This window comes from Aquila chrysaetos, chromosome 3 (assembly GCF_900496995.4).
Source record: "Aquila chrysaetos chrysaetos chromosome 3, bAquChr1.4, whole genome shotgun sequence".
In the NCBI taxonomy this organism is placed as follows: domain Eukaryota; kingdom Metazoa; phylum Chordata; class Aves; order Accipitriformes; family Accipitridae; genus Aquila; species Aquila chrysaetos.
In genome coordinates this window covers 8,653,220-8,680,949 of record NC_044006.1, presented here as the reverse complement: position 1 = coordinate 8,680,949, position 27,730 = coordinate 8,653,220, and the positions used below count along the sequence as shown (strand labels likewise).

Below are 27,730 nucleotides of genomic sequence, written 5' to 3'. Positions count from 1 at the left end.
AGCAGAAACACTGCACAGAGCTTTCGGGTGCGAAAGGGGAGTAAGGAGAACTGCAAAAACTGCATGAAGGCAGGTGGGGAGCAATCAGACTGGAATTAGGCCTTTATGGCATTAATTTGTTACTGGAAAGCACGAAGGGATAGGGAAAGCTGACTTTCAGAAAGGGCAGGTGATCCTGCAGATGGGGTGTGCCAGGGTTTTTACTGAGGTATTTAGAGAAGGAGATGGTGAGCTGGAAATAACCAGGAACCCTCCTGGTATGTCCACTGTATACATTTCCCTCTGAAGTGCAGCTTAAATGGAGAGGGAAAGGCCATTATTCTATATTCACAGCCACTAATTAATGAGTGATTTCACTGCAATCCATGCATACTTTAACTCAGCAGAGGCTAAAAGGACAATATTTTTTCTCATTGATGCATAATATACATAGTAACACAACAGATAGATAGCTTCCTCAGACCAAACCATTTGAACTTTCTCCTGCACATGCTGCCGAAACAGCCGGGACTGGCGCTTTGCTGGGTTTCCACATGGTCACCACGCAGCCCTGTGGGCACGTGCACACACGTGTGTAAGCGGCGTGAAAAGGTCATAGGCTGTGTCTGTCTCCCCTTGTGCAACACGTCGCTGCTTCCTGACCCGATGTGGCTCCTTGCTCGGTGCAGGGACTGCTGAAGCCTATTTTGAAAAGGATCCAGTGCTCGCTCTGTGGTTGAGCTGGAGACCACAGTTAAAGTCTACCTCATCTGCTGCAGCGATTCTTAATACTACACGAGGCGCTTGCTCTCTGTAGTTTCGTAGTGGCTGGTTCGGCCAGAGACAGGGCTCTGCTGCTGCCGGGCACAGACAGGGAAGCCAGCGCAGCCAGCGATTAGCGGTCTTGGCTACCGGCATTCAGAAACGAGGCCGCCCCAGAAAGCTGCAGATGGGGTTGAGCTCTTACCCTCAGGAACACGTGTGGGGAACGGAGGCTGCGGCCCCTTGGGGAGCACGTGCTGCTCTGTCTGAGGGCTTGATTCGTTCCGAATTGTTTAAATGTGAAGAAAACGTATATTAGATCGGCCTATTTATATATCCGATCTAAAACAATGCTTACCGTTTTCTGGAGTGCTAGCTTTTTATCATTGGCCTTTCTATTTAAAATTCATTAGAAAGACCAAATATACTTGCTGATCTTGGCTTAGCACTAAAGCGAGCTGTCATCCTTGCAGCTAACAACACATGGAGCACAACTGGATAGCATCATTTGTATTAGCCACAAAAAGAAAAGACATGAACAATAACATTGGCCTTTTTAAGTAAGATATGGATGATTGGCAGGAGAGCATGGGGAAACGACCCCAGCTTCTGCTAAATCTTTGTCTGATCCCTTATCCTTTATTTCCTACCTCACCTGCAATCCATTAAGCATGTGAAGTTTCAAACTTATCCTCAGCTACTCCTAGAATTAGTAATACTCCACAAATGGAAAATGCACCTTTTGCTTTCCAAGATGACCATGTCATCCGAAATAGTTTCACCACTAATACATGTAATCATAAATTCTGACACTGGCGAGGAATTAGGGTGACAAGACAGCAATGAGAAAAGTGTTAGAGAAACGTAGGAATTAGCTCAGCTTATAGGATTTAACTCTTTTGCCCAGCGGACAACTTGACAGATGTCAAGGAGCACTAGCCACCAGGCGTGCAGTTGACTGGATTCCCCATGCTCCCTTCTGCAGCTCACAGGGCACATGAGGACATTGGTCCCATATGACCGCTACAGCATAACATACAGGAATAACAGTTTCCACAGGCTTTGAGTGCACAGAGGTGTGAGTTATAATACTGTACTCTGTGGGCTGTGTTGGAACCTACCAGTGTGTTATTTTGAGCAGAAATGGTGCAAATCCACAAAGTATAGATCTGGCCTAAATATTAGAGATGCATGAAACCATTACTAGGTGCAAGCAGCTGCAGAATTCAGCTCAAGTGACAGCTGTAGCTTTTGGAGCCCTCCAAGGGCTGAGCATAGTTTAGTTTAGACCCAAACCACGCTCCTGAGCCAACAATGAGAATAAAATATTACAATTTGTTGAAGTTTTAGCTGTTATAACTACATAACTGACAAATACTGCCCACAGTCTGTCATTGAGAATTAGCAATGAAGAAAAGGCAGGGAAACTACTAGACTTAAATAGACTATGGACTCTTCAGCTCAATCCGCACACTCAGAAAAAGCATCCAGCCACTCCAAATCAAAGGAAAAACCCAAACAACGTGACAAACACTTCCCAGTGCTTGTTTTCCATTAGGGCTGGAGTGAAAGGCTGGAATACAGTGTCCAAGGACCGGAAATACTAGCTGGTTTCCTTAAATCTCAATCTTTTTTGTATCAGAAATGCTTCCTTTCTACAAGGATCCGCCATTTATTTCTCCTATTGCCACTACCAAAAGGCCGACATGGCCACAACGCCCGGCTGCTGGTCACAACTCCACTTGGGCTCCCCGCACCCACATTAGAGATCTGGGGGTCAGCATTGACTCCTATTTTTTTTTTCTGTAAAGCTGTTTTCATGAGCCAAAAAGGTGTTTCAAGAACTTAAGCAAAGTCTGTCCTTGGCAGCATTAACAAAAATTGCAGCCACGTATACTTGCAGCAAGCTCTACACAGAGCAGAACTGGAAATACATTGTGCTGCCATTTCAGGGAACTGGAGAATGGAAGGAGTCCTTTTCCACATAGTTGGATCAGTGCTTGCCTTTGGCAGGGCTTTGCTTTAATAAACTTTAAAAGTATGTGAATTCTGGACTACCTAGGTACTAGGGGACGAGGAATCCAAAAACAAAGCTAAAAAGAGTAGTTTCTAGTGTATACAAACTATGATTTTAAAAGTACTTAACGTATTTCTCAGTGTTTAAATTTACTGCAAATGTAATTTATCATTTACTATTTTCAGTTTCTACTTATACAGTCCCGTTGCATTCCTTGTACCAATAACTTCACTAATGCAAGTGTTCAGATGATGCTCCGAGCTGAAGAAAGTTTTAGACGATCTTCTCAGAAATACGGTGGCTGTGCTAATTATTATGTGGGCCACATGACATGTAATTTACACAGGATCTGTAACACTGTAATACCCTCATTTTAAACTTTTTAAAAGAAAAAGAGGCAGAGAAAAGTGGATTTAAAATTCTGCACATCTATTTAGCAGCTAAAACCCAAAGAAAATATGAGTCAATGCTGTCTTAAAAATCTAAGTGTTCTAATGGTGTATGTGGCAGGCATTAGAAATTTAACAGGCAACTAAAACTTGCACATGGACTTAATCCAAGCTCTTTAAAATGAGCTCAGACTGTGAGTGACTAGTTGCTTGGTCTGGAGTGTGGGGAGTGCTATTAGTGAAAAAAAGGAGAGAGAGAGAGAGAGAGGGGAGAAATATTCTGGTACATCCTTTGAGAGGCACACATGCACACACGCTACTATTCAATTTTGGGGTCAGGTTGAGTCAGAGATATTACCCCCCAATTTCAAGCTTAAAGTGGTTTGGCAAGAAAGGACAATGGAAAAATTGCTCATATCTCCATGTTCCCATTAAGTTCTGAAGTCGGCTGTGCAAACCAAAGGAATGCACATATCATAGTTTAAAAAAATAGATTAAGCCAGTAGTGGAAAAGAAGTTCTAGGATATTATTATCCTTGGCTATTTTCAAAAAATGAATGATGAAACATTTCAGTTAGAATATCTATTGGAATGTTATAAAAGAGTGCTCCAATTATGTCAGTGTCCCATCTGTGAATGTGATTCCTGCCCTGTACGAAAGACTCTGAAATCATTTGCTGACTGTTAGCTGGTGTAACTGTGTCCCATGGGGCAGGCCTACGGGTAGAAAGGGGCTACCTCGAGTGACGGAGCATTAACAGATGTGGGATAACAAGATGACACAGGGACTCACGGTCACCCGATGAAAATCTCTGCCATGGCTAGTGTCTTGCTGACACTTGCAGAAGCACAGCTCAGGGAGCAAAGCTACTGAGGCATCTTTTTGCTAGCAGGGTGTTAAGCTATGCAAAGTCTTCATTCCCCATTCTGAGCCTGGTCTAATCATAAAAGGGGGCTAGGGCCTAAAATTATTAACACGTCATCATTTACACACCCTACATTAATGAGACTCTTGCACTTTGTTGTGGGTGCAGAAATCCTCCCAAAGCCAGAGACTGATCCTGAAAGTGCCATGTGCTATTTATTAACCCCTAGCAGTTTTGTGCAGCTCTTTTTTTGTGGAAAGGTTGGGAGCAGACTTGTGACATGAAGGTGAGTTGGTGCCAGGGTCTGCTCCCATCGCCCCTATGCCGCTGGCAGTAGCAAGCATTTTGCATAAGGGAAAAATACACGCTGGGGCCCAGGAGCATATTCTTTCTGGAGCACCTCTGGGCTCGGCCGTGCAGACAACTGCACTGCTCATCTGGCTACTGTGGTCTCAAATACTTGATCTGGTGGGGGGGGGAAAAAAAATAATCAGCGCCTTTCATTTTGGTCTGTGACTGCAGGGCTCTGGGGATCATCTACTCCGGGGAAAGCAGAGCTGCACAGCAGTGGAAGGAGTTGTGGGAGCTGCCATTGGAGTGCTGCCTTGTGCTTTGATCCACTGCTATCCTATAGCAGGTGAGAGCGGGACCTTACCAGCACCGAGAGGAGCAAGAAGTCTCCTATCTTTCCCTTTCCTGCTCTCTCTGCAGCGAAATAACTTCTCCGGGGTGTTGTGAGAATGACTAAGAGCAGCTGAAGCGCTCAGGAGAGAGGGAGTTTTGTCTGGAGAAAGCCGACGATACACGAGGCAGGGCAATGGCCTGATCCTCGGGCGGTATAAAGCCGCTCACAGTCTTTCCATTGGCTTGTCCGAGAATCGGAGCTCTCGGATGATCCCCTTCGGGTGTACGTGTTAATGAGTGTGGTTTGGCAGGTGCCTGGGGAGCTTGCTACGGCAGGAGAAAACAAATAGCCGCTACTAAGGGCCCTTCAAAGGAAGCCCTGCGACACCCGCCTCATCCCCCCCCCCCCCCCCATAGCCCGCACACCCCCTCCGCCGGCCCCGGGAGCCCCCGGGGCGGCTCTGACTCAGCGGCCGAGCGGCCGTGCCAGCGCTGGCGGCGGGGCGGGGACCCGGGGAGCGCGGCGGGCAGGCTCGGCGGCTGCCGACCGGAGGGCGGGGGGGGGGGGGGGAAGCTAAAATGGAGCGAGCCGAGGGGAAAAAACCGCTTCCCTTCGCTCCCCTTCCCGCCCCCTCTCCACGCTGCTCCCCCGGACCGGTAGCCCTGGGAAAATTGCAACTCACCTGCGCTTCCCGCCCGGCCCGCGGGGTGCAGCGCCGAGCACCCCGGGGGAGCGGGCAGGCCGCCTGGGCAGGGGGCTGCAGGGCCCGGGGGGAGCAGCAGGGCTCGCTGCTGACAAGAGCCGGGCTGCGGGCGGCGAGGGGTTTCCTCGCGTGGAGCATCCTCCGCCCGGATCCGCCGCCGGCGGCCACGCAGACCCCGGGGACCGCCGGCGCGGCTGTGCCCGGAGACCCCCTCCCTGTCCGCTAACATCGCCCGGCGGGACGCCCCTTCCCCCGGCTCCCTGCCGGCATCGCACAGCCGCTGCCGCGCCTGCAGCCCCCCCCCCCCCCCCCCCCCCCCGCTCCGCGTCCCCACGCAGGGCCGCTCCCGCCGCCGCGCCCTCCCCCGGGGCCCGCAGGCTCGCTTCGCCGCGGCGGGGGGAGGACGGGACGGAGGATGCCGCGGCCCCTCCTAGCCGGCTGCCCCCCGCCTCGGCGGGGCCGGGGCGGCAGCGGGGAGATCTCCGCTGCCGAGGGGGCTGACGGCTGGGGTCGGAGCCGACCCGCGGGAAGCGCGGAGCGGCCGCGCACCGAGCGCGCACTGACAGCGGGGCAGACTCCTCCTCTCGCCGCGCTTAACTCTTGCCTCCACCGGCACCGGCACGCTGCGGCCGCGGGAGGGGAGAGCGGCGGCCGCCCCGAGTCCACCCTCCGGTCGTGTCCCCCCCCCCAGCCCCGCGGCAGGGCTCGCCCCCGCCCGCCCCGCGGAGGTGCCGACCCCGACGGGAGCCGCGGGCATCCCCGAGGGCTGCGCGGCCGCGGAGCCGCCGGTGCCGGCCCAGCGCTGCCGCAGGGCTCCGCCGGGCCCGGGGAAGCCGCCCGCGACCGCCCCGAGCCCCCGACCTGGGCAGGCGGCGGAAGGGTTAAGCGGCCGGGAGGTTAGTCAGCGAGACTCCTGGGGTGATGGCTTGGAAGAGGAGAGTCCCTCTGGCTGAAGTTTAAAGGAGGTTTCTCCAGACGGGAGTCGTATCGCCTTCGCGGAGCGCTTCGAACCAAACCTAAAGCCAGTCCCGTCCCTTCCCCGAGGGACCTTCTCGCCATGAAACCCTTCCTGCCTACCCAGCCGAGCTGCCTGCGAGCGAGCTAAAACCGGCAGGAGAAACCAGCGGGCCCGAGGAGTGACCTACAGAGACCCCCGGGCAAGGGAAGCGCGCAGGAGGGCACACACACAGCACACAGACACACAGCGCGGGAGTAAGACCCTACCTTGATCCATAGACCTCATGATGTGGTGGTAATGTACCAGCCTGCAGGCAGTTTCTCTCTGCATCGGGAATTTAAAAAAAAAAAAAAAAAAAAAAAAATCAATAGCAGAAAAAAAAAAAAAAGAAAAAAAAAAGAAGGAAAAAAATCTTCTTTAAACCATGTTCAACCAGTGCCGCCCGGACAGAGGGAACCCCTCTTGCTCGCCTCCTCCGTAAGTGTTTGGAGGTGCAAAGAGGGATCCGAACTGGGCTGAGCTTGTTCCTGAAGTGAAGTCAGTTCTCTGCTCTGAGATGAGGGTTACTAGAGAGGGAAAGGCCACTTCCTTCCCTGCTCCGAGTGTTTATAGTCTTTGAATGCTGTAAAATAACGGGATTCCCTCACTGTTTCCTCCTGTTTATCCCAGTGCCATGGAAACCCCTGGATCGCCTCCATCTCCCAAACTGAGGGCTTTCCTGCAAACTTCACACTCAGGAATCCATGACGTCTCCCAGCTCCGGGCCAAGGCAGCTCTGCGGCTTTCTCAGTCTGCAGCACAAGCACTTAATTGTTGAGCAGAAAGTTAGAGAGCGAGAAAGAAAGAAATATGGATGATGTTAAAAATCCCAGTGTGTGCTTTTTAAACAAAACTTGCAGGCACTGCAAAGCCTTTCAAAGCAACGGGGCTTCTGTGCAGAAGTTTTCCTTCTTCCCAGCAGAGACAAGCTCGGACTGCTGCTGCTTTTACCTTTGAATAAATCATTCAGAAAACCGAAGTCCCCAGCTTATATTTATGTCTTTTAAATTCGCCAGCACCCTATTAATACCCATCTTGTTACTGGCACAGGTTTTGACTTCTAATTACCGCTGGCTCGGTTCTTCATACAGAAGACGAAAAGAAGAAAAAAAACAAATCGGTTAATTTGTTTAGTGGCATTTCACAGACCTCTCTCTGTTTCTATTTTTAGATCCATTTAGAAGAGAGAGGAGCAACCCCATGGATTTCCACTGATACACGTGGAGCTTAGCAAGAATGAAATAGCCAAGGAAGCCTCCGAAACCAAGACAACCCGTGTGTGTTTACACGTACTATGTATAAACAGGAAAATAAAGCAAAAGAAAACAGGAAAATAAAGATGTCGTGAACTGTGTGCTGTCTTACAACGTATGGTTTTGACCAGTGCGTTAACGAGCATCTGCCTCTCGATACCGTGCTGGGCTCAGCACCTCCGTGCAACCGTAGATTTTTTTCCAGAAGAGATGAAGAGTTCACGTACATAAAACGCTTCTGCGGGGATCGCGACAGCTCTGCAGTCCCTCGGCGTTTGTACGTAATCCCACCAAACGGCGCGATGTGCATTTTGAGCCGGGGTGGCTGCCGGGGTCAGCTGGAGCCCTGGGCAGCAGCGGGGAGTGAGTCACTGCAGAGGGACTTGGCCCGGAGCTGCATGGAGGGCTGGCTGGCACCCGCACGACATTTCCATTTTTCACTCCCTGAGTCCCAAAATCGACTCGAAGGAGGTATCACAATCAAACTTTCTGCTTCTCGAGTTTGTTGTCCTGCAGGCTAGCAACTGCAGGCAGGCCAGGGAAACTCAGCGCACCTCACTTTCCTAGCCTTTGTCATTTTTGGACGTGCCGAGGCGGAAATACCTTCCCCAGCTCCGCGGGCCCGTTATGCAACCGGCTTCCACCGACCCCCGAAGCGCGGGGCAGCCCCGGCCCGGTGACCCCGCGCCCCCCCAGCTCCCCCCGCGGCGCCGCACCGGCCTCCCCCGGGGCCCCCGCAGTGAGTACCCCCCTCACGCCCCCGCCGGCTTCTAGGGAAGCCGTTTTCTCCCCGTCCCGGCAGAGGCTGAGCACCGGGACCCCCCGCTTTGCTCTCCCCCGGCAGCGATGCCGTTTGCAAAGCCCGGCTCTCGGGCCGCTCTCTCGCAGGGATTCTCCTGCCCGAGCCCCCGGCAGCGAAACACCCAAAACCTGCGCCTGACACTTAGACTCGACCTGGATGCTTCGCCCTTTAACAGCCCTCTCGGCCGGCCGCTTGGAAGCCACGATGTTTACCGGCGAGCTCCTGCAAAAATCCCGGCGCCGCTCCCGCAGCGGCCAGCGCGGCCCCGGGCCCTGCCCCGGGCGGGAGGGACCCAACCCCCCCCCGCGGCACCCAGCAGCTCCCGGCCCCTTCCCGAGGTGTCCCCCCCCGAAGCTAATTGGCGTGTTTGATTGGACCCGCTGTTGGCATCAGGTGAAGTCAAGTCCGAACCGTCTGATTTCTGCTTCGAAACGTTAAAGGGAAACCGAGGTTGCGGCTTTGCTTGGAGAGCAAAGCGGTTGGTAATTAATTATTAGTCGGGAGAAATTAGTAATTTCGCCCCGCTTCCAGGCCCAAACTCCTCACTGTGGCACCAAGTGGTCTCCCCTGCATCGCTCCTTATAATTGCACTGGGAAATGCAGAGAAGAGGGGCTGGGGAGGGGGCTTTAGGCGAGGGCGACCTAAGGCAGAGCTGGGAAGGGGCGAGCTGGAGGGGCTTGAGGGCGAGCAGAGGGAGCAAGTGGGTGCAGGGGGGACACCCACCCACCCTGGGGGGGCCGAGGGCACCGGGCCCTGCCAAAGGGTATCCCAGAGCGAGCGGAGAATGGGCGACCCCGACGGAAAGCTTCGCCTCCTCCCACGCTGAGCTATAATCGGGGGAGCAGTCACAGCTCAGCGGTTATGGCACACAGGTTGGCTTCCCTAGTCTGGACCGTTTAAAAATACAATGTCTTTCTTTTAATAGCTCAGTTTGATCGGCTCCCGCTAGTTCACATGACAGGGTTTTCCTAAAATATCTTCTTCCACCAAGTTTTTTCCAACTTAAAAATGCTGAATCCTGCTACCCAAATTAAACTCAGTGCAAAGCGAAAAAAAAAAAAAAAAAATAAAGAAGTGAAAGAGGGCTGGCGGCTGCCTCCGGACTGCTAGCATTCCCCAAACCAGCATATGACACAACTGTAAGATTTCCAAGGCTTTTGGAGAGTTCAGCGAGAGAATCGTGTCCTCCACTGGCTGCAGCTTCCCCGCTGAGTTAAACTTTCCTGACGGAACCTTTCTCCATCTGGCTCCGGCTCCCAGCGCGTTGTGAGCGGCCGCGGAGGAGAAGGGGGATGTAGTTCAAGTCTTATATAACTGTGCAGGCTGGATGCGGGGGCAGAGACTTTCCCTAGAAACGAGAGATTTTTATATATATATATAGTTATTTTTAGCTTCCTTTTTCAAAGGAAGGCCAAATACCTCCGACTTTCCTTTGCTTTCTTATTTTGGTATCACTAAGGGATTTTATTTTTGGAGGTAAGGAGCTATTAATAGCTAATATTTTTAGCTATTTATTCCCTCTTTAGGAGAATACTTCCTCTTCCTTTCAGGGCCACGTTCTGGACCGCATCCCTACACACCCCCCCCCCAACAACAGACCCACCTCCCCACCGTGCCCATGGCACCCTCCGGGATTTGCCAAGAGGATGCCCGGCTTTGGGGGACAGGAGAGGGGGAGTATCTCCCGGCCCCGGCCCGCTCCCTGGGGCTCAGGGAGTGGGTTTGGAAACCGACGTTCTCCCCGCGAGCAGCTCAGCCCGTCCTCAGCGCCGGGCTCCCAGCCGAGGAGGCTGAGCAAGGAGCTCCCTGCCCGGGAGAGGAGAGACAGCTACGGGCGGCTGGGGAAAGCAGCCGGCCCGGGGGGCTCCGGGGAGTCGGGTTCCCGGGGGGGCCGGCCCCGGGAGGTGTGTGGGGGGGGTGTCTCTGGCTTCCCCCGGCAGCTGCCCGCAGCATCGCCCCGCAGCATCGCCCCGCCACCGGGCAGGGCCGCTGCATCTCCCGCTGGAGAACGAGCGCTCCCCGGCCGGCTCCGCGCTGTGAATTGGCAATAAACCCGAAAGAGGTTGTTGGGTTCTTTTTAAATTTCTCGTGCTCTCCAGGAGATAAGACATCAAGGCTTCCTGAGGATGTGCTCTCAGGCCATCGGGGCAGCTGCCCGGAGTTTATCATCATAGACTTCATGGAGACATCTCTGTTTTCCACTTGCAAAAGGTATTTCAGGCTCACAGCAACAATAAGTATTTTTGACAAAAGCTCCTCACCCTTCCAAAGTAAATACTGTTCTGCCCGAATCTGCCATCGCATGCGACGCACTCTCCAGCGCAACCTCGACACGTTTAAGACGTTAAGCAGAGCCGTGCCTGAACATCGGATTTACACCCTCCGGCTGTGTCTCCGCCGCACCTAACCGGGGCTCCCCAACAGAGCAAGGACCAAACAACTCAACAGCTGCAGCTCGGCCTGCTTAAGTAACGCAAACTGGCACCTCCCTCCCTTTTCCTAACAGTCCGAGAGCATCCTGACTACACGTTACCAACTCGAGCTTATTTCTGACAATGCACTTGTCTAAATAACGTATTCACTCACTTAATTAAGTTACAAACGGAGCGTCTGATCTTGTAACGAGCTCCACGTGGCCCGGGGAATCCACCCACATAGAGCTCTCCGAGATTGGAACTAGAACTGCTTGAATTTTTCCCATCAAAACATTTTTTCCAAATGAGAAATAGCTTTTCATCTAAAATGAAAATTGGTTGAAATTTTCTGTTTTTTCAACAAAACTCAATAAACTGGAAGGCTATTTTTTGAGTTAAAGTAGTTTTTTGGGCTGGTTTTTTTTTTTTTTTCCTAAGAACTGGCTTTTAGTAAACCGATTCTGTTTGTGAACATTAAAAATTATTTTTATAAGTGAAGAGTGATTTTTTTTAACTTCACTCTTTCCTCAATAAGGGCAACCTCAGAAAACAAAACCACAAATAAAAAAAAGGTATTGAAGAAAGTGTAGAGAACATTCTTTCTCTTCCCCCTCCCCTCGAAAATTTCCTGTAAAGGAAAAAATAAATGTCTTTCAACTCACTCATAGAACAATAGGGCCCCACTCTCGCTGTCTTTAGTCAGGCAGCTCTTGAATTAGTGTCCTCTTATGGGACCGGGAGGATGTAATTAATTCAGCTGGCCTGATACGATACCATCCCAGGCTGCAGTTTCCCGTTTTACCGATTACCGTGTCCGTCTCCTACAAATCTCTAGGATTGCAGACAGACACTGAAGCACATTTGCAAAACAGTCGCACGAGTTCATAACCGCTCGTAAACGGAAATGTCCCGACACCCTCATGTCAGGATACATGTGTAAGTACCAGACCTGCACCTGCAGCTGTCGGAAAACCTATTCTGAGCCTCAGCCTCCTGAAAAACCCGACCTCGGACTTGGTTTTTTTCCAGGCAAAAGCCAAATCACTCAGCCTGGCTCGCAGCGGGGGCGGCTGCCCGGGACCCCCCGGTCGCGCAGCATCCCTCCTCCAGCCCCGCGGCATCCCTCCTCCAGCATTGCTTCTCGGATAGGGAATTTTAGAGGCACGGCAATTCGTTTGCATGGGGGAGAGAGAGAAAACGAGGCGGGACGGCCAGTTAGGTACGACGGCAGGGGTCAGTCTTCCCGGGCGGATTTTTTTTTTTCACGCCCGGGCAGAAGGCAAACCCGATCATTCAGCTGAAAATCCGAGAGTTTACATATATGCCCCCATATCCCTATGGGGAATGAAACGGCTGGGGCACCACTCTGCTCCCCCCGGCAGACCGCGGGAGCCCAGCTCTGCTCCCGGCGGGATGCGGGCCGGGGGGGCAGCGGGGCACAGCCAGGTACAGGGAAGGTGCGGGTAGATCGTCACCTTTGCAAACAGGATTCAGACGTGACAGCTCCGAAATAAAAGCAATACGTTGGTTTACTGGGTTGTAAACGGCACCAGATCTATTCCGAACCTGAAATTCGCTTAGCGCGCCCTGCTTCAGCAAACTTGGACAAAGAGGGATGTTTATACATCATGATCTGTGCTTTTACCCAAACATCAAACATTGTTTGCAGGGAACACTTAAGCCCTCCGGATTGGCACTGTCTTACAAAATACTACCACCAACGACTAGGTTAGCGACTCCGAGGCTTTCTGCAAACGAGCACGTAGGATAAAACTGAACTATAGCCTTTTTTTTAAAGCAAGACTAATTAAACAAATAAGAACGCTGGATGAGGCTGTAAAGGCATTAGTTTCTTGCCAAAGATAGCTTCTCTTTAAGATTATAAAACCATAGGGGTTTGGGTTTTTTTTTTTTTTTTTTTTTCGTTTTCCAGGATTTTGAGCTCAGGTTCAGAAAAAAAAAGAAGAGACAGCCAAATAGAGAAATTACTTGCTGGAATAATTAGGAAGAACATTAGTCACATTGGGAGCTGGAGAGGTGCTTCTCTACACGGGCAAGGCAAGTAAACAGTATGTTACCATTTACCTGTTCCTTGTAGAGCTCAAGTCACTGTAACTGCAGTCACCAGGCCACGCTTTTGGGAAGAGATCTCCAACAAACAGCCATGTATGAGAAATGCCGATGCTTCTACTTTTTAACCCTGGATTTTTAGCCCCATCAAAAGTTGCTACCTGGGAAATGGCCATTATTGGTCATTTTAGGATTAGAACTGGCTTGTGAACCTCCTTCCCTTTGCATAGCACAGGAAAAAAGGGAGAAAAAGAAACTACAAGTGCTGGCCAAGACCAGGCGCCTGCCGGCTCAGCCTACAGCAGCCTTGAGCTGCTCCGTCCAGTGCCCTTCCCTGGGGCAGATGAGCACTGGGAATCCTTTCCCACCTGCTCTGTTCAGTGAAGCTGGATACAACAGAGATCCTGTCCCATAAATTATAGTTGTTACAACAGTACAAGGAAATAGCTGGTCACTTTTGCACATTGCTCCCAGCTCCCAGAACAGTTTGTGGAATGAGAACAGCATCATTAATTAATCACTATTCCTAGCTATTCAACTCACCTTCCCCTTCCAAGGAGTTATCGCAGACAACCAAGGTAGGAATTTGAAGTGATCCTTCTGACTGCAGGTGACTATGAGTGTTTTTCCCCAGCGGTTCCTTTCAGGGGGCTGGGTTCAACATCCCCTAGGTACGTGTCCATGCACCATTGGCTTCACAGTGCTCAGCATGGACCTTCCTTCAAGTCCCACATAGCAGCAAGCACCTCTGCAGCAGGGCTGGGTGAGTGTTTGCAAAGCTTTTGGGAAGGGAAAGCATTCATGGTTGAAAGCTAGTCCAGGAAGGACTCAGCAAACCTAGACCAAGAGGATGACTATGAAACCCACCACGCTCACAGAACACCTGGACTCAAATGCCTACACCTACCAACTCCTGGCTCAGCTGGACAATACAGCTAAGTGATTTTTTTTTTTTTTTTTTAACACAAGTTCAGAGTGAATTGCAGTTTAGAGTGATATTCTTGTATCTAAAGACAACCGCTCACTATCAGGGCACTGGCAAAAATGCATGTATAAATAGATAGCATTAGTTTCAGTTACACTAGGACATAAGTTGCTTTATTAATAATAACAACAATGAACTAATCCAATTAGACACCTGTACATTAGGGTCAGGATGGAAACACTGATGAAGTCATTCACTATATCATATGATGGCTAAACTAAATAAAGATAATAAAGAAAGGTTATGACTGTTTTGAAAAGGTGGTTTTATCCCTTTAATATCACCGCCAGGGCAAGGGAATCTGATATTATATCCTGAACACAATTTACAATTCATTACTGGGGCTCTGGCCACACCCGGCAGCTAATCTAGAATTTCACACATTTAATGAACTTCATACTTGAAATATGTGGTCTGTAAAATCTGATTTACACTGTTGTTAAAATAGTTGGTGTTTGAAAGAAAATATATTTTAAAGTATGTATTTGTGCACAAAGTTTGTTGTTTTTTTTTTTTTTTTCCTAAAAAACCCAAACCTGGTCATTAATTTACCCCAAAGCATATAAAACGTATATTCCCTACAGCGTAATTTCTGGTGCAGTATTTCTTTCAGCACCTCAGATTTACTCACTATGTTTCTTCAGGAGCAACTGCATTCAGTTGTACAAAGGAGTAGAAAGCCCCCACAATGTAATTGTAGGTACTTCAGTTGGTAAGTTAACTTGACAAGTCAGTTCATGATGGAGTCCAGGGTCTATAATTAGTCCTTACCTGCCACCATCATAAAACCGCTGCATTAGGTCAGTCCTTGCTAGGGCCATGCAAGAGGTACCTTGCAATCCCAGTTCATTCAAGCATGTTAGCTTTTTATTGGATGTTAACACCTGATATTTCCTCCAGGCTCTGGTTTTACTGAAGGCTTTGTGGCATTATGTTCTTCGGAGCTGGAATGGCAACAGGAGCTGAAAGAAAGAAGAGTGGGAACCCGTATAAATCACCGCCCTGCACGGTATCCTGACGGCGAAAGATCACAAAAGACACCTAGGCTGTTGAAGGAAATAGCTGTCATTCACATGTGAAATACAAGATGTTTCTTTCTGTTGAAGGCTATTTATGGTGAACACCGCACCTGTAAAAATTAGTTCCACACTTCAGTAACAAGGATTTGCAAGAATTCAACTCAGACTTGAACAAAACCCGAAGACTGTGTGAGGGTGTGGATGAGCGTGACCTGCTCATTTACACCAGCCGCGGGTCTTCCACCGAGATACCAACACAGTGCACTTTTCCCCATCTGATTTTGGGAACATTTTCTCCTTACGGGTTAGTGTTGCAAATAGCAATTTCACTTAGAAAATTTGTTTTCTGGCTCATTTCTCCTTGGACGTAGGAAAGATCAGATATCAAAATCTGATCGGCAGGAGGCTTGAGACTTCCTAGGAGCAAAACTGGGCAGCTTCAAATCAAACTTTAGTCTACAGACAGTTGCCTGAGAAATTCTGCCACTAGTTTCAGCCTAAAATGTAAACTGTCGCTTTGGTTAATTTATCTGGGTCCAGCTAAAAGGCAGCAATGCATCTCGACAAATAAATAAAAGGATACCAAAGACTGGAAAGAGGCATATCTGGAGAAAGCAAGATAGATGAGGGGTTGATAACATCTAACCTTGGTCTTTTAGAAATTTTGTTTTCATTTTACAGCCCAGCTGTCAGGGTGGAGAAGGTCCAAGTCCCTATGCCACGCTACAAATAATACTTGGTAAATGCTTCTCTGGAGTAGCTCCACAGCAGACAATGATAGTGTAGATCCTGTTTAAAACAGGTCTTCCCCTTCTGTAGGTATTTTACTTACCTTGGACACAAATAGAGATAAGGAGAAGAACCAGTGTTAGTTTCCAGCTTACACTTTAGGCAAAAAAATTTTCTTGCTTTAGTTTTATTCACCTTTGATGTTAAAATCACTTTTCTGTTTGTTGTTGGGCTTAGAGTAATTGTTCCAGGCTAGAACGAAGCCAAGATGGCATACTAAATAATTAAAGCTAGATGAATAAATAGCAGGATTTAACTGCTCCAGTTACGTTTAAAGATTATAGTAACAAAAGGATCTTATGTGCAAATCAAGTGATTTGTAACTACATCTGCATGGAAAGGCAATGAGTACACACACATGGAAATCAGGCAGGAGCACTGTGAGGGCTGACACCCCCAACGCTGCCCGGGGGGAATTCGGGAGGTGAACCTCGGCCGGGCAGGGTGGTGCTTAGGTTTCCCCAGGCTTGCTAAAGACCAGCACAGCTCCAACAGCAAGAGCTCTCCTCGCTCGCGTCGCAGGCTCACGCCAAGGAAGTCTTGGCAAGAGAGTGGTTAAAATGCTGGCTGCTCTTCACTAGGGCTCTGAAATTTTACAGCTCATGGTGTGCTGGTTGTCAAACATAAGGAGAACAGGATGGAGCCTAATAGAGGTGCAGCTGGAGAGCAATAAACATTTCCAGCAACATCTCCAGGGCAAAGTAGGATCCTACCTCGTAGGGGCCGAGAGGACCGCCTGCAGTGCCCTTGCCCTCGTAGCAAGATGACGAGCTGCTTCACTGTCTGCTGCGGTCCAGAGGTTTCTCCTCAAAGGTCCTATCCTTTAACTCTTGGAACAAGAGCAAAGCCAAAGGTGATAAAACATGGTAAGTGCGAGCCATTTGAGCTCCCAGTTCCAAATTAGCGCCTGCCCAGGAGAGCCGATTGACACGCGTGACTTTCCTGCCCAGAGTGAGAGCGATGGCTCCGCCTGGTCACAGCAACGGCAGATGCAGGATGCGGTGATTCACTGGAAACCGCCGCGCTGGAGCAGAGACGCTGTCTGACAGAGGGAATGCCAATCCTCATAAACATGCCTTTTGTTCAAAACTTTAATCTCAAATTTACAAAGGATGCAAAGGAGTTCTGCCTCTGTGGGCAGCATCCCTTGTCTTTCCCACAGGCTCAGCACCGAGCGGCATTTCTTCCCATGGCAGTTACACCATGGCTGCTGGAGCAAGTAACATGCTTCATCAGGACCATCACATGGCATTTTATATAACAGTCTCACCGACGAATGGTTTGTTCTCATTTTAAATAGGAATCCCGATCAATAGCAATTTGCATCACTTTCTGACAAGTCACACGTTGGTGACATCTGCCACTGTAGAAAACGAATCCAAAGTGACGTCTTAAAAATAGAAGAGCCAGCGCAAGACAGATCTGTGTCTAACGGCGGAGAAATATAACGCCTACAGCAGAGCTACAACACAGCTTTTTCGTAGCTGATGTGCAACACATGATTACACCTACTGCCTGATGAAATCTGAAGCACAGGAGATACCCGCTTCCCACGTGCCCACCGAGGTGTGTGTGCCGGGAGTACTTCTGAGCTGACTAAGCAGAATCATGCAGTACAATCAATTCACCTCTACTCATGCTCTTAATTTATATTGTGGGTAATTCTACTTTTACCCTGGTAAACAAGTTTCTGGATATAGTTAAGCTACTCAGAGTGTACATTTAAAATAAAATCTGTTTCACATAAAAGGACAAATGAGAATGACTATTACCCCCATCTTTAATGCGCTAAATTCTTTTGCACAGATTGTTCTTGTTACTACTTCTTTCTGTGAGAGAATCTGAACAGCACACAATATTCCTCCTTACGTGCACAATTACAGCAAGCCAAGAGAGGGAGGCTTTAAAGTGGGAATGCAATGATTTTAAAGCCCTTTTTTGTAACCCACTCACTCAAGAACAGTTAGGTCTTAGGCCACAAAGGGAGGAAGAGCAGCAGAAGGAAGGGCATTCTTCCGAAGGCCAGATCCTGCAAGTTGCTGATCATCTATAATTACAAGCAGCATAAATTCAGAGATTCACCATGTAACCTAGAGAGCCCCACACCACCCAGTGAGTTTTAGGGCCAGGAAATGCCAGCTCGTGGCCCAAGGAAACCACAGCATCATTTTTGATACTGACCTTAAATAGGTGCTGGACCAAGACTTAGTGCTGCTAGTAACTGCTGTCACACTCCGAAACGTTTTTCCTTGCATTACCTTTTTGCAGTTGCAGCAAAGCTATTTCTGCAGCCAGCTGCTGCTCACACTCTCTGAAACGTGCTGTTTGCACATGCAGTTGCAAAACATTCAGCGCAGATGTAATTTGGATCAGCGGTTCCAGGTTTAAGATGGAAGAACCCAGCAAAATTTTTTGATTGGGGTTTATCCATACTCAATATAATAAGGACAGTTTTTTGGAAGCCTGCAATCATATTCCTCATTTAAAAACAGACATCTGAATACTCTGTGGAATAAGAAACTTTCCTATAGGACTGACTCCAATGTTTAAGGTGGGGAGAAAGTCCAATAATCAAAACAAGAATACTGTTCACACTCCATGCTCTGCCGTGGATGTTGGGCACAGCCTGGAGACCACAGGTTCTCCCTGCCCGTCTCCTACCTGTGAAATGGGAACAGTAACAGTCACCTTCCTCTAGTGAAGATTTATCGTGACGACGATATTTAATGCCACGGTAACACAACAGAGAAGAGGCACAGTAGGTGCACAGCTGCCGTGACTCGAGCCATCGGAAGGCAAAGACAGAGGGCGTTATCTGCAAGGTTTGCTTCTCTCCAGATGGTTTAAGATAAAGGGAAGCTTCTGTCTGTCTTCATGCAACGTCTAAGGCTCAGGGCCATAGTAAGATACCCAATTACAAGCCAGCACCTATTCTTTTTTTTTTTTTTTTTTTTGTCCAGAGGAAAAAAGAAAAAAAAAAAGACACTAGTGTATAATACAACCACAATTCGAAAAATAAGGCCACTGGCATTCTTTGGTAAAGCCTAGGCTGAAAACCTATCCCAGGATGCGTGATCTTCCAAAAATCTGCCAACCCCTGCAGTGTTCAAACTTCTTGTATGACCACAGCCACATGAAGAATGAAATTAAACCCCACGGAAATCTTTGACATTTCTACTATTATGCAATGTTTGGGTGAAAAAAAAAATTGCAGAAATTCTCCTTCCCTTTCCAGAGTGAGTTTAGAAAAACTATTTCTAGCTTTTTTTAATTACACATTTCACCATTAAAAAGAAACCGTCCATAAATTAAAAGAACCACTAACTAGGGCTTATGTAACCCATTTAGAGTGGGAAATTGGTAACACTTGGGAGTGAAGTCTGTTACTGTAATTTCTGGAGTCTACAGCATTCATTTGATGTGTGCAAACATCACAAAAACTGTTTATTTAATATTTGCATTAACTATTTTATACAAAAAAGTTAATAATGAAAAAGGTTAAGATGCTGGCATCTGCATCTTATAGAATCTAAAAGAAAAACTTTAATATATGTTTAATGATCTGAGGGATAGTTTATCACTGCTTTAGTTAAATAGTCTCCAAGTAATAGATTTACTTTATCCAATACTATTTTATTTTTTTAAATTATTTTGAGAGTGTTTATGGCTCTGTTACATTTTTGGTAGAATACTGTCATACTGTGTTCTTAATCAATGTTATTGAAGTTTCCCCTGCGGAGAATATTCAGTGTTAAACTCCTGCCTCTCCCGCCCATTTCTGACCCAGAAGCAGGGCAGCCAGCCCTAGCCCTGGGACTGCTGTTGTGCCGAGCCAGTTACTTAATCTAACGTTCAAGTGATGAGAACATTCCAAAAATAGCTGTTCCTAATGCTATTGCATCATTGCTTTTCCAAGAGCAGCATATATATGTTTCAAACGAAAGACTTTCTCCTATTCACAGCAGTGGGTACCAGCAGGAACGACCACCTTCTCCTTAACTGGGGTTGCACCAAAAATTGCGAGGACGATTTGACCGGAATCTTCCTGAAGGAGCTGAGTCTCTTGAAAACCGAATTTACAAATTACAGGGCTTGTTTAAAATCCTCGGGACAGTTAGGTACTCTGGGACTAACTGGTTGTAGAGAAGGCAGCAGCGAAGCAGCAGCCTGGGGCTGAAGTTCCACCTGGCGGTCACAGCAGCCAGGCAGCGGTGGCAGGAGGGCAGCGGGGCCGGCAGCCTGCCCGTGCCCAGCAGCACCTTCTGGCCTCCATGGAGCTAATCTACACCATTAAATTGCAATGACGACTTGCAGAAAGCAATCTTGCAAATAGTCACTAATAAAGTGAAGGGCAGCAAAAGCTTACACCGATACTTTAAAAAAAAGAACAACCCGCAAACCCAACAATCAACACCCCCTCCCCGCCCCAAACCCCTTCCTGTTAAGACTGTTAGAAAACTGTTTACAATAAAGAAATTAATGCAGCAGGTCTACACTGATCAGCAGAAAGTACTGACCATTTCACGGATATGCATTTCACACACAGACAAGTTAAAGGGCCACAATGCAACTTAACCTATATACTTACAATTCTGTCAAAACGCATCTTGGACTGATCACGCCAGGACTAACTCAGGTGCATCATACATGATGTATATGGATGAAGTAAAGAAGTTGCATAAAATTTATTTTTCCACCTTGTTTTACAACATTCCCTTTTAAGTTCTTACACATCTGCAACATATAACTCCACAGAACAATAAATAATAGGCATTCATATTCTCTTGAATCAAGAGTATTTACACACTGTTTAACTAGATGACAGGTACAAAACATTGGCATCACAGTAAATATCATTTTGACACCAGAATCCATTTCCCCAATTAAAAATTAAATTAATGTAACATTTATTTTTTAACAATTTTAACAATTAAAAATGTTCTCAAAGGCATATTAGTACACAAGTTGTAGTAGGCAGTAGTAATGGACCATATTGGCAAAGCTGTAGAACCCAGGATTTCATGCAAATCAAAGAGTTTATTATTTATGAAGTAACTAATAATAAAAAAATACAACAGCCCATCCAGCTCACGCTGAAGATTTTAGTGGGAGCTGGACTGGCCACAGCAACTGCGGAGATGAGTCAAACCCCAGCTGAACAGTTGTGTGCAAAGAACGTGTGACGGTGAGCTACATGTAATAATAGTTCACATACCTGGTTTAGAGCACTGCTTGTGCAAACCAAGGATTTATGATGTATCAGATGGTGCAGCAGCTTTCTTCGAAAGATAAAGCCAAAAGACAAGATTTAGGGATTCACACATCTAACTCTCTGGGGCTCCCTGACAAACTCAGCTCAACTATAGCAAAATTTTCCTCAGCAGTTGCAGAGGACGAGAGAAGTTGTCATGGCGTTTAACTGTGATAGTTCAGTAGAGCACAGAAAAACAACGCCTTTGGTGCCGCTCAGTTTGGTCCAGCCACAGCTGTACCTCTCAGCACATAGCTCTCAACCCCAAGGGGACACCAGGGACGTCACTCATCGCCCCTCAGCCCAGTTCTGATAAGACCCTGCACAGATTTAAGCTGCTGCTGTTGAATAAAGAATATTGCATTTCAATTGCACTATGAGCTGAGCAAAACAAATGTTTGCAAAGATAAACAGGACAAGCTCTATGGAGAAAACAAATACAGAGTTAAAGAAAAAAAAAGAAGAGGGTTGCGACACACCTGGAATTACTGCAGAGATGCAAGAAGAGAACAGTGCATGTCACAAAACCTCCACATTAACCAACCACCACAGCAGCACAGCACGGAGCGTTGGCTTCCCTAAAGCAGCCACAGGAAGCAAGAGCACACTGTGAGACATACACCGCTACCCTACAGCATCACTTGGAGCACAGTCCCAAAGCACACAAGTTATATGAACTGCTACAGTACATAAACCAGAACAAAAAAAGGAACAGGAAAAACACTAAGTAAGGCTACAAACAAGATACTACATAGAAGAAGAAACAATGCTTCACTCCCAATAAGCACAAATTATGAGCATACTACAGGAAAAAGATTAAATTTCCAGCAGAGAATCCATTTATTCAAATGTACAGTAAATATGAACATATGTATTAAACTTTGCTTTTAAAAACATTTTTTAAATAACTTAAGAGAAATAGATTGCAGACATAAAGTGCTAAACTTGAAAAATACAACAATCATTCCTCTTTCCTGCTGTTTGTTAGATGGAAGTTTTAATTTTCTGATTGCTTTAAAAAAAACGCAGTGTATACCCAGACAGAAATTACTTCCTGGATTTACAACCTTGTGCAAAAAAACTAGCTGCAAAGGAACATAATTCGCACCCCAAAACACAGCTATAGATTGCTATCAATTCCACTAAATATGTGTTCATTATTAAAGTTATGATTCAATAAATATAACTGAAATCACAATTCACTCCCTTTCTTGGTGTAAGCTAATATTTTGCAAATATGGTCCACTCAGTGTAAACTGTGTTGACTTCAGGAAACGGTGAATTCTACCATATATATGTCTCAAATATTTACATACAGTAGCATGGCACTGTTATTCTTGCAGGACATTTAACTACTAATACACACGAGATAGGGACAGGGCTTTACAAAGATGTGTACTGCAATGTATTTGCCAACGGACAAGAGGGACTTGACTTCTCAGTCACAAGAAGCGGCCAAAAGAAATTCTTGACTCTTGAATTTAAATCTACTTAAATCAAATGCTGACTGGGGACTCCAGAACACCTGCACGGCTGACTATCCAGGAGCTGTAGCAAGTCACGATAAAGACAACAAGTATCTTTTTGGCAAAGTGGCATAATTCACAAAAGGTTGTTAGCCCAACTCCCCCACAAACGGGCTGTTCAGGCCCTGCTTTTCCTCTGCGAGACAAATCACTAAGAATGTTGCACTTCTAGAGCCCTTCCCAACATGAATGTGTGTGTTAAATAAGTAGAAATGTATATTATTATTGTTTTTAGGAAAAAAATTGGAACAGAAGGAAAAAGGCAAATTTTCATAATATTTTGAAAAGGTCAATACCAAGAATTAGCTTTCCTTAGCCAGTAGGTTGTTTCTGAAGGCAGTTGCTACGTATCGGGACTTCAGACAAGAGCCTAATCAGAAGACTGGGCACAAAAGAAAAACCAGTGAGTTAGATTAAAGAGCATTTGCTGTTCGTATTCCCAAAGGATTTTGAAACATCATTTTCTAAATTAAGAGGGTATCCCCCACATGAAATAACAACAAGGTCATACGGACTTGCACCTTCCTCTCACCACAAGCCACATGCATTATGAAGCACATTCAATTTTTCTCTGAATCTCTGGAACTTGCTTCCCCTCCTCTTTGATATTTACTCACAGGAACTGAGAGCAAGGAAGGCAGGTCAGGTTGTACAAAACATTCCCCAGAGCAACTACCACACAAGCCACGGCTATCTTATATCTGAAAATTCAAGACGTACCACTGTGGGTCAACACAGAATCCAGGCTCTTTTAAAACAACATTCCCATTTTCCACTGATTTTCACATCAGACCTTTTAATGCAGCATTGTGCTGCTTGCGACAGTGGAACGCCTGTAGCAATGGCAAGAGAAGCTGGCAGTCCATTAAAGAGGTTCAGCATGGTACAGAGACAACCAGGGAGCTTCTGCCCTTCACAACACACGGCTGCCCTGACCTGGAAGGGATGCCTTGAGAGAGGAGAAGAAGGGAGCTCAGGCTCTGGGCTCTGCTGTTCCTGGTCGCTCCACGCAGCCGACCAACACCACCGCCAAGCAGTGCCAGCTCTGACAGTGGTTTTTATGATGTGGCAATGAGACAGCAAGCAACTAATTTAGCACAGACTAAACAGCCATTACATGAGGATGGCTGCCACTAAAAGCTCGTCCATGTTTGATGTATAGACCCAACTGTAAAAGGTTCCCATAACTCTCTGTCCTTCTCCTGAGCAGCCTAAGTACGTGTTGCTCTCCTCACAGTATTATAATGTGGGCCAATGCTTATTATAAAAAACAGAATTCATTGAGTTTATTTTTGAAAATGAAAAATAAATACATAAATTTGCTCTGCACACAGGCCTAACGCCTTCGTATGAACCTCACTCCTGTGATTCAAGGTTGGTTTTTAGAGCAAAGCAAGTGCAAGGTTCTCAAAAACTGCCTCTCTGCGGGGAGTATGTCATGAACAACATCCACCTAGGAGTGCCTCAGCTTATTTGCAGCTCATCTTTGCAGCTTCACCCTAACAGGAAACAGATTTTGTGTAGCTGTGAGGAGTAGCAGCTCTGTGACCTCTCCTTTCAGTCTCCAAGGATTCAAGACACGTCTGCCACATTGTCTGCAGAACAGTACGAGTCTCTCCTCACGTTGTCGACACATTTCAAGTCTGATCAACTGCAAATTTCTTTTCCAAAGAGGATTTGTTTTAGTTTAGATAATTTTCTCCTATACAAATAAATACAGAGTAAAGCTATTATGTCACCAGCTCCTTTTAACAGGAAGCACAAAAGCTAAACAAAACTGAATTTCTTCTTTTTGGACTACCACTTCTCTGTATTTATCAATGGCTGGACACCTCCAAAATCACTAGGGTGACCACATTTCAACTGAAGGAAAATCTCAAACACGCTCAGATTCTCAAGTGTGTGTAGATCCGACATGCTGGAGCCCCATTATGGAAACAGCGTGCCATAAATCAGGAATCAGCTGTCAGCAGCACAGTGTATCACCTACATTAAGGGATTTCCAAGATGTAAGAAGAATGTAACTACTTGAATCAAAAAGATAAATAATATAAACAACATAACACAATGCCAGGAACAGCACAGATACTTAAAAAAGTAACTTAAATTTCTCAAATGTAAATTCCAAGGTCAGTTAGCAGCTTTCAGATACTTTTAACCATGCATGAGAAAACCTTCGTTATCACAGGTACGTGCATTTGACCCTAGTTATGTTGAACAAAAATGACAAAACCTGGATGAACTAACAAGTGCCTCCATCCTCAGAAAACTCCCTTTTATCGTTAGGTTTCCATTCACGGCAGTTGTGAAGTCTTTTTCAATAAAGCAGCATGTAATAGAGATTACCACATGATCCTTATGCAAATATCAGACATTTTCATTATAGTAACAACTACATGATTTTGTCTCTCAGCCATGTGCAATAATTGTCTCTGGTGTGCAAGGAGAGCAGCCCTAGGACGTGAGCTTCGAATAGCTTGGGGGAGAAAACCTTCGTCTCAGGTACTTCAGAACGTAGAGAGGAAGGCAGCTCACCAGAGTGATGACGGTGACTTTCCACAAGAACGACAAAGTTGCGATGAAGTAAACATCTGTATAAAGATGAGCACAAACAGCACAAAGTCAATGAAGATGGGAAGTACATTCTGGGAAGAGGTGCAGAAAAGCAATTCAATCTACCAACGCTTCGTAAACTGCCTCACCTTCTCCACATTCAAGTTCAAAGCTCATACGATACCTGGTTCCTCACTCTTCTGCCCTTCTCTTCTATAAAAGATACAGCTTTCTGCACAGAGCATTTCAGTAAGGCATGCAACTCCTCGCAGGCAACTGCCCATACGTACCCCATCTGAAACAGGGCTATCCAACCCCTGGCAATACTAAGCTTCCCTTAAATGAACTACTTGTCCTCTGACTCTGGGAGCTACCCTCTGCTACTTTGCTGGTAGTCCAGCAAACACCTCTCTTGACTCAGTTGTAATACTTCAGAATTTTTGCAAAAATAGTTGGGAAGCAACGTTCAAAATAGAGCTGGTATACCCATACGCAAGAGATACAGTTCTAGCCCGCCGGGAAGTTATCCTCTTTGTCTTCAGAGTTAGCAAAGAGCTTTATGGAAGAAGTAGTGACATCTTGTGGTTCCTGAACGAACACTGGAACAAACCTTACGGATCTGATATTTGCAACTAGACAGCTAGTGGGGGAATCTGGAATTCCTCACCCTTTTTCCTTTAGCCAAGGAAAAGGATTAGCTCTGTTTCAGGCAACTAAAAAAAACCCTAACAACCAAACCCACAAGAAAAGGCCCCCAATGTAGCAGGTAAAATAAGGTAAGTTTTAGGAGGCAGCTCCTTCACCCAGTTAAAAGATGAAATCTTTCAAACCAACAACAGAGGCTTCAATCTGTAGTCTCAAGTTCAGTTCCCATATGGAAATAAAGACCACTGCTACATATGACAGCTGATACGTGGTGGAGCTCTGAAAGTACGGATGAGATTCACTGGGCAGCACACAGTCTACTGACAACCTTTACCTCCTCTATCATTTTGCTATGAGAAGGAAGCATGAAATATCGTTCAAGAGCCTTCAAATCAAATAGAGCTTATTCTGGTCAGAACCACTGTCATAATTATTGTTGGCTTCATCAACAGCCTTTAAGCTCAATTCAGCTCTTTACAGTCCTGTTACTATTCAGGTCATAAACTAACGGATTGGAGAAAAGGCATTTAACCTTACCAATAAACTCATGTAAGAAGACCAGAGAAGCTATGTAGCAGGAGAGACTAAGCAGCTCAGCCACTATCATAAGCCAGTGCCATGTCTGGATCGTCAATGCCACCATCAGTAACTCCGTGAGAATCAAGGACGTGAAGGAGATGGCAACAATGTGGACAAATTCGGATTCAAAGAGGAGGAGTGCTCCATACATGATGATGCTACCTGCAAGGGAATGGAACATTTGGGTATTTTATTCAAACACCAGTCTAAGCTCTAAAACCCACTGCTAGGTCTTGGAAAGGCTGAAACATAGTCATGTCTTGAGACTGTTTTTCATGAAACCTGATGAATGTAATGACAATGAATCAGTTACTATTTAGGAGACAGAACTGATGAGAAGACAGGGAAAAGCTACAGCAGAGGTGCCCAGACTTTTATAACACTCTATCATATTCACAGACACACGGAGGTAGGAAATTAATACATGCTATTTTGGCAACTGGAGATTTCTAACATCACAAAACTCTACCCTCCCAGAAAAGCAGTTGGTCACTACTTAGAAGCTAAAAGATATCAAATACTTCTAAAACCTACTGCACTGCCTCAGTGCCCAGATGGAAGCAAGGTGTTGAAAAGCTTCAGTGTATACAAGCTAGCCGCTCTTTGCACTACTTCGGCCAAGATCTCTCCCCTTTACACTTCCCCCTAAAAGGAGTACATAAAGTACTGTTAATGATGCATTGTTTCGTGCTCCTATTCTGGCTAGCCAGGGAATGCTCACAATGCTCTGCACGGCCACCTGCACAAATAACTCATGCTAGCAGCATGAGTAATCCGCACCGACATCCATCACACCAGGCTAGTTTCGGAAGGGAAAACCTGCAAGTGACTAGAGCTCGAGCCACAAAGTTCAAATCCAGCTGTGAACTTTCCAAAATTTAGGACTGCTCAAGTTTTCGGACAGGCTCATCTCTGCTAGCAACTAGCCCAATTGTTTGGCTTGCTGTTTTCTAGTTATTTAGCACATCAGAAGTGAAGTCACTTTAACCAAATATTGTAACCAGATAGTGGTCTTAGCTCAAGAAGAAATCTTTCCCTCAATGCATCACCCTCTGGCTTAAGCTTTCCACCACTTGTGAGTTTTCTATAAATGCCTTGGCTTTGCCATCATATTTATACAGCATCAGAAGGCCATTATCCCTGTCATAGGGTTCTACCGTGTTAGGTTACAGAAGATAATGCTAACAGAGCTTTTATATTCTTGGATTTGCTCCCTACTGAGGATGGTAGTATCAATTAAATCCGTAAGAATTATCTGCTTATTTTGTCACATTTATTCTGACTCCTGTTGATAAAGGAGTTTTGGAAAATAAGAAATTTTGCCACAGAATCATATTGCAATTTTATTTCTATAGCTCCTTGTTATTTACGTGTTTTCAACAATTCCCTGATTAACACTTATAGAAAGTATTTGAGTTTGAAATTACTTGATAAAAAAAGACAAAATGAAAGAGAAGACCTTCTTAGACATATACCCCAATTACTACACCCACTTTTGGAAGTGG

At 46.5% G+C, this 27,730-nt stretch overlaps 1 protein-coding gene and 1 long non-coding RNA gene across 2 annotated transcripts in view; one reads left to right on the top strand and one right to left on the bottom strand.

The window, feature by feature from the left end:
* Positions 1–5,710: 5,710 nt before the first annotated feature.
* LOC115339727 lies at positions 5,711–7,692 on the top strand. The gene is made up of 2 exons (XR_003922814.2): positions 5,711–6,593; positions 7,510–7,692. It is a non-coding gene; the product is annotated as an uncharacterized LOC115339727 (long non-coding RNA).
* A 12,649-nt stretch (positions 7,693–20,341) lies between these two features.
* ATP9A (ATPase phospholipid transporting 9A (putative)) overlaps positions 20,342–27,730 on the bottom strand; it is a 65,676-nt gene continuing 58,287 nt past the window's right edge. Inside the window, exons 27-28 of the mRNA XM_030009570.2 lie at positions 26,184–26,387; positions 20,342–25,039 (exon numbers count right to left, since the gene is read on the bottom strand). Coding sequence (XP_029865430.1) covers positions 24,903–25,039; positions 26,184–26,387 — 341 coding nt within the window. The 3' untranslated portion in view covers positions 20,342–24,902. The remainder of the gene's footprint in view (positions 25,040–26,183; positions 26,388–27,730) is intronic.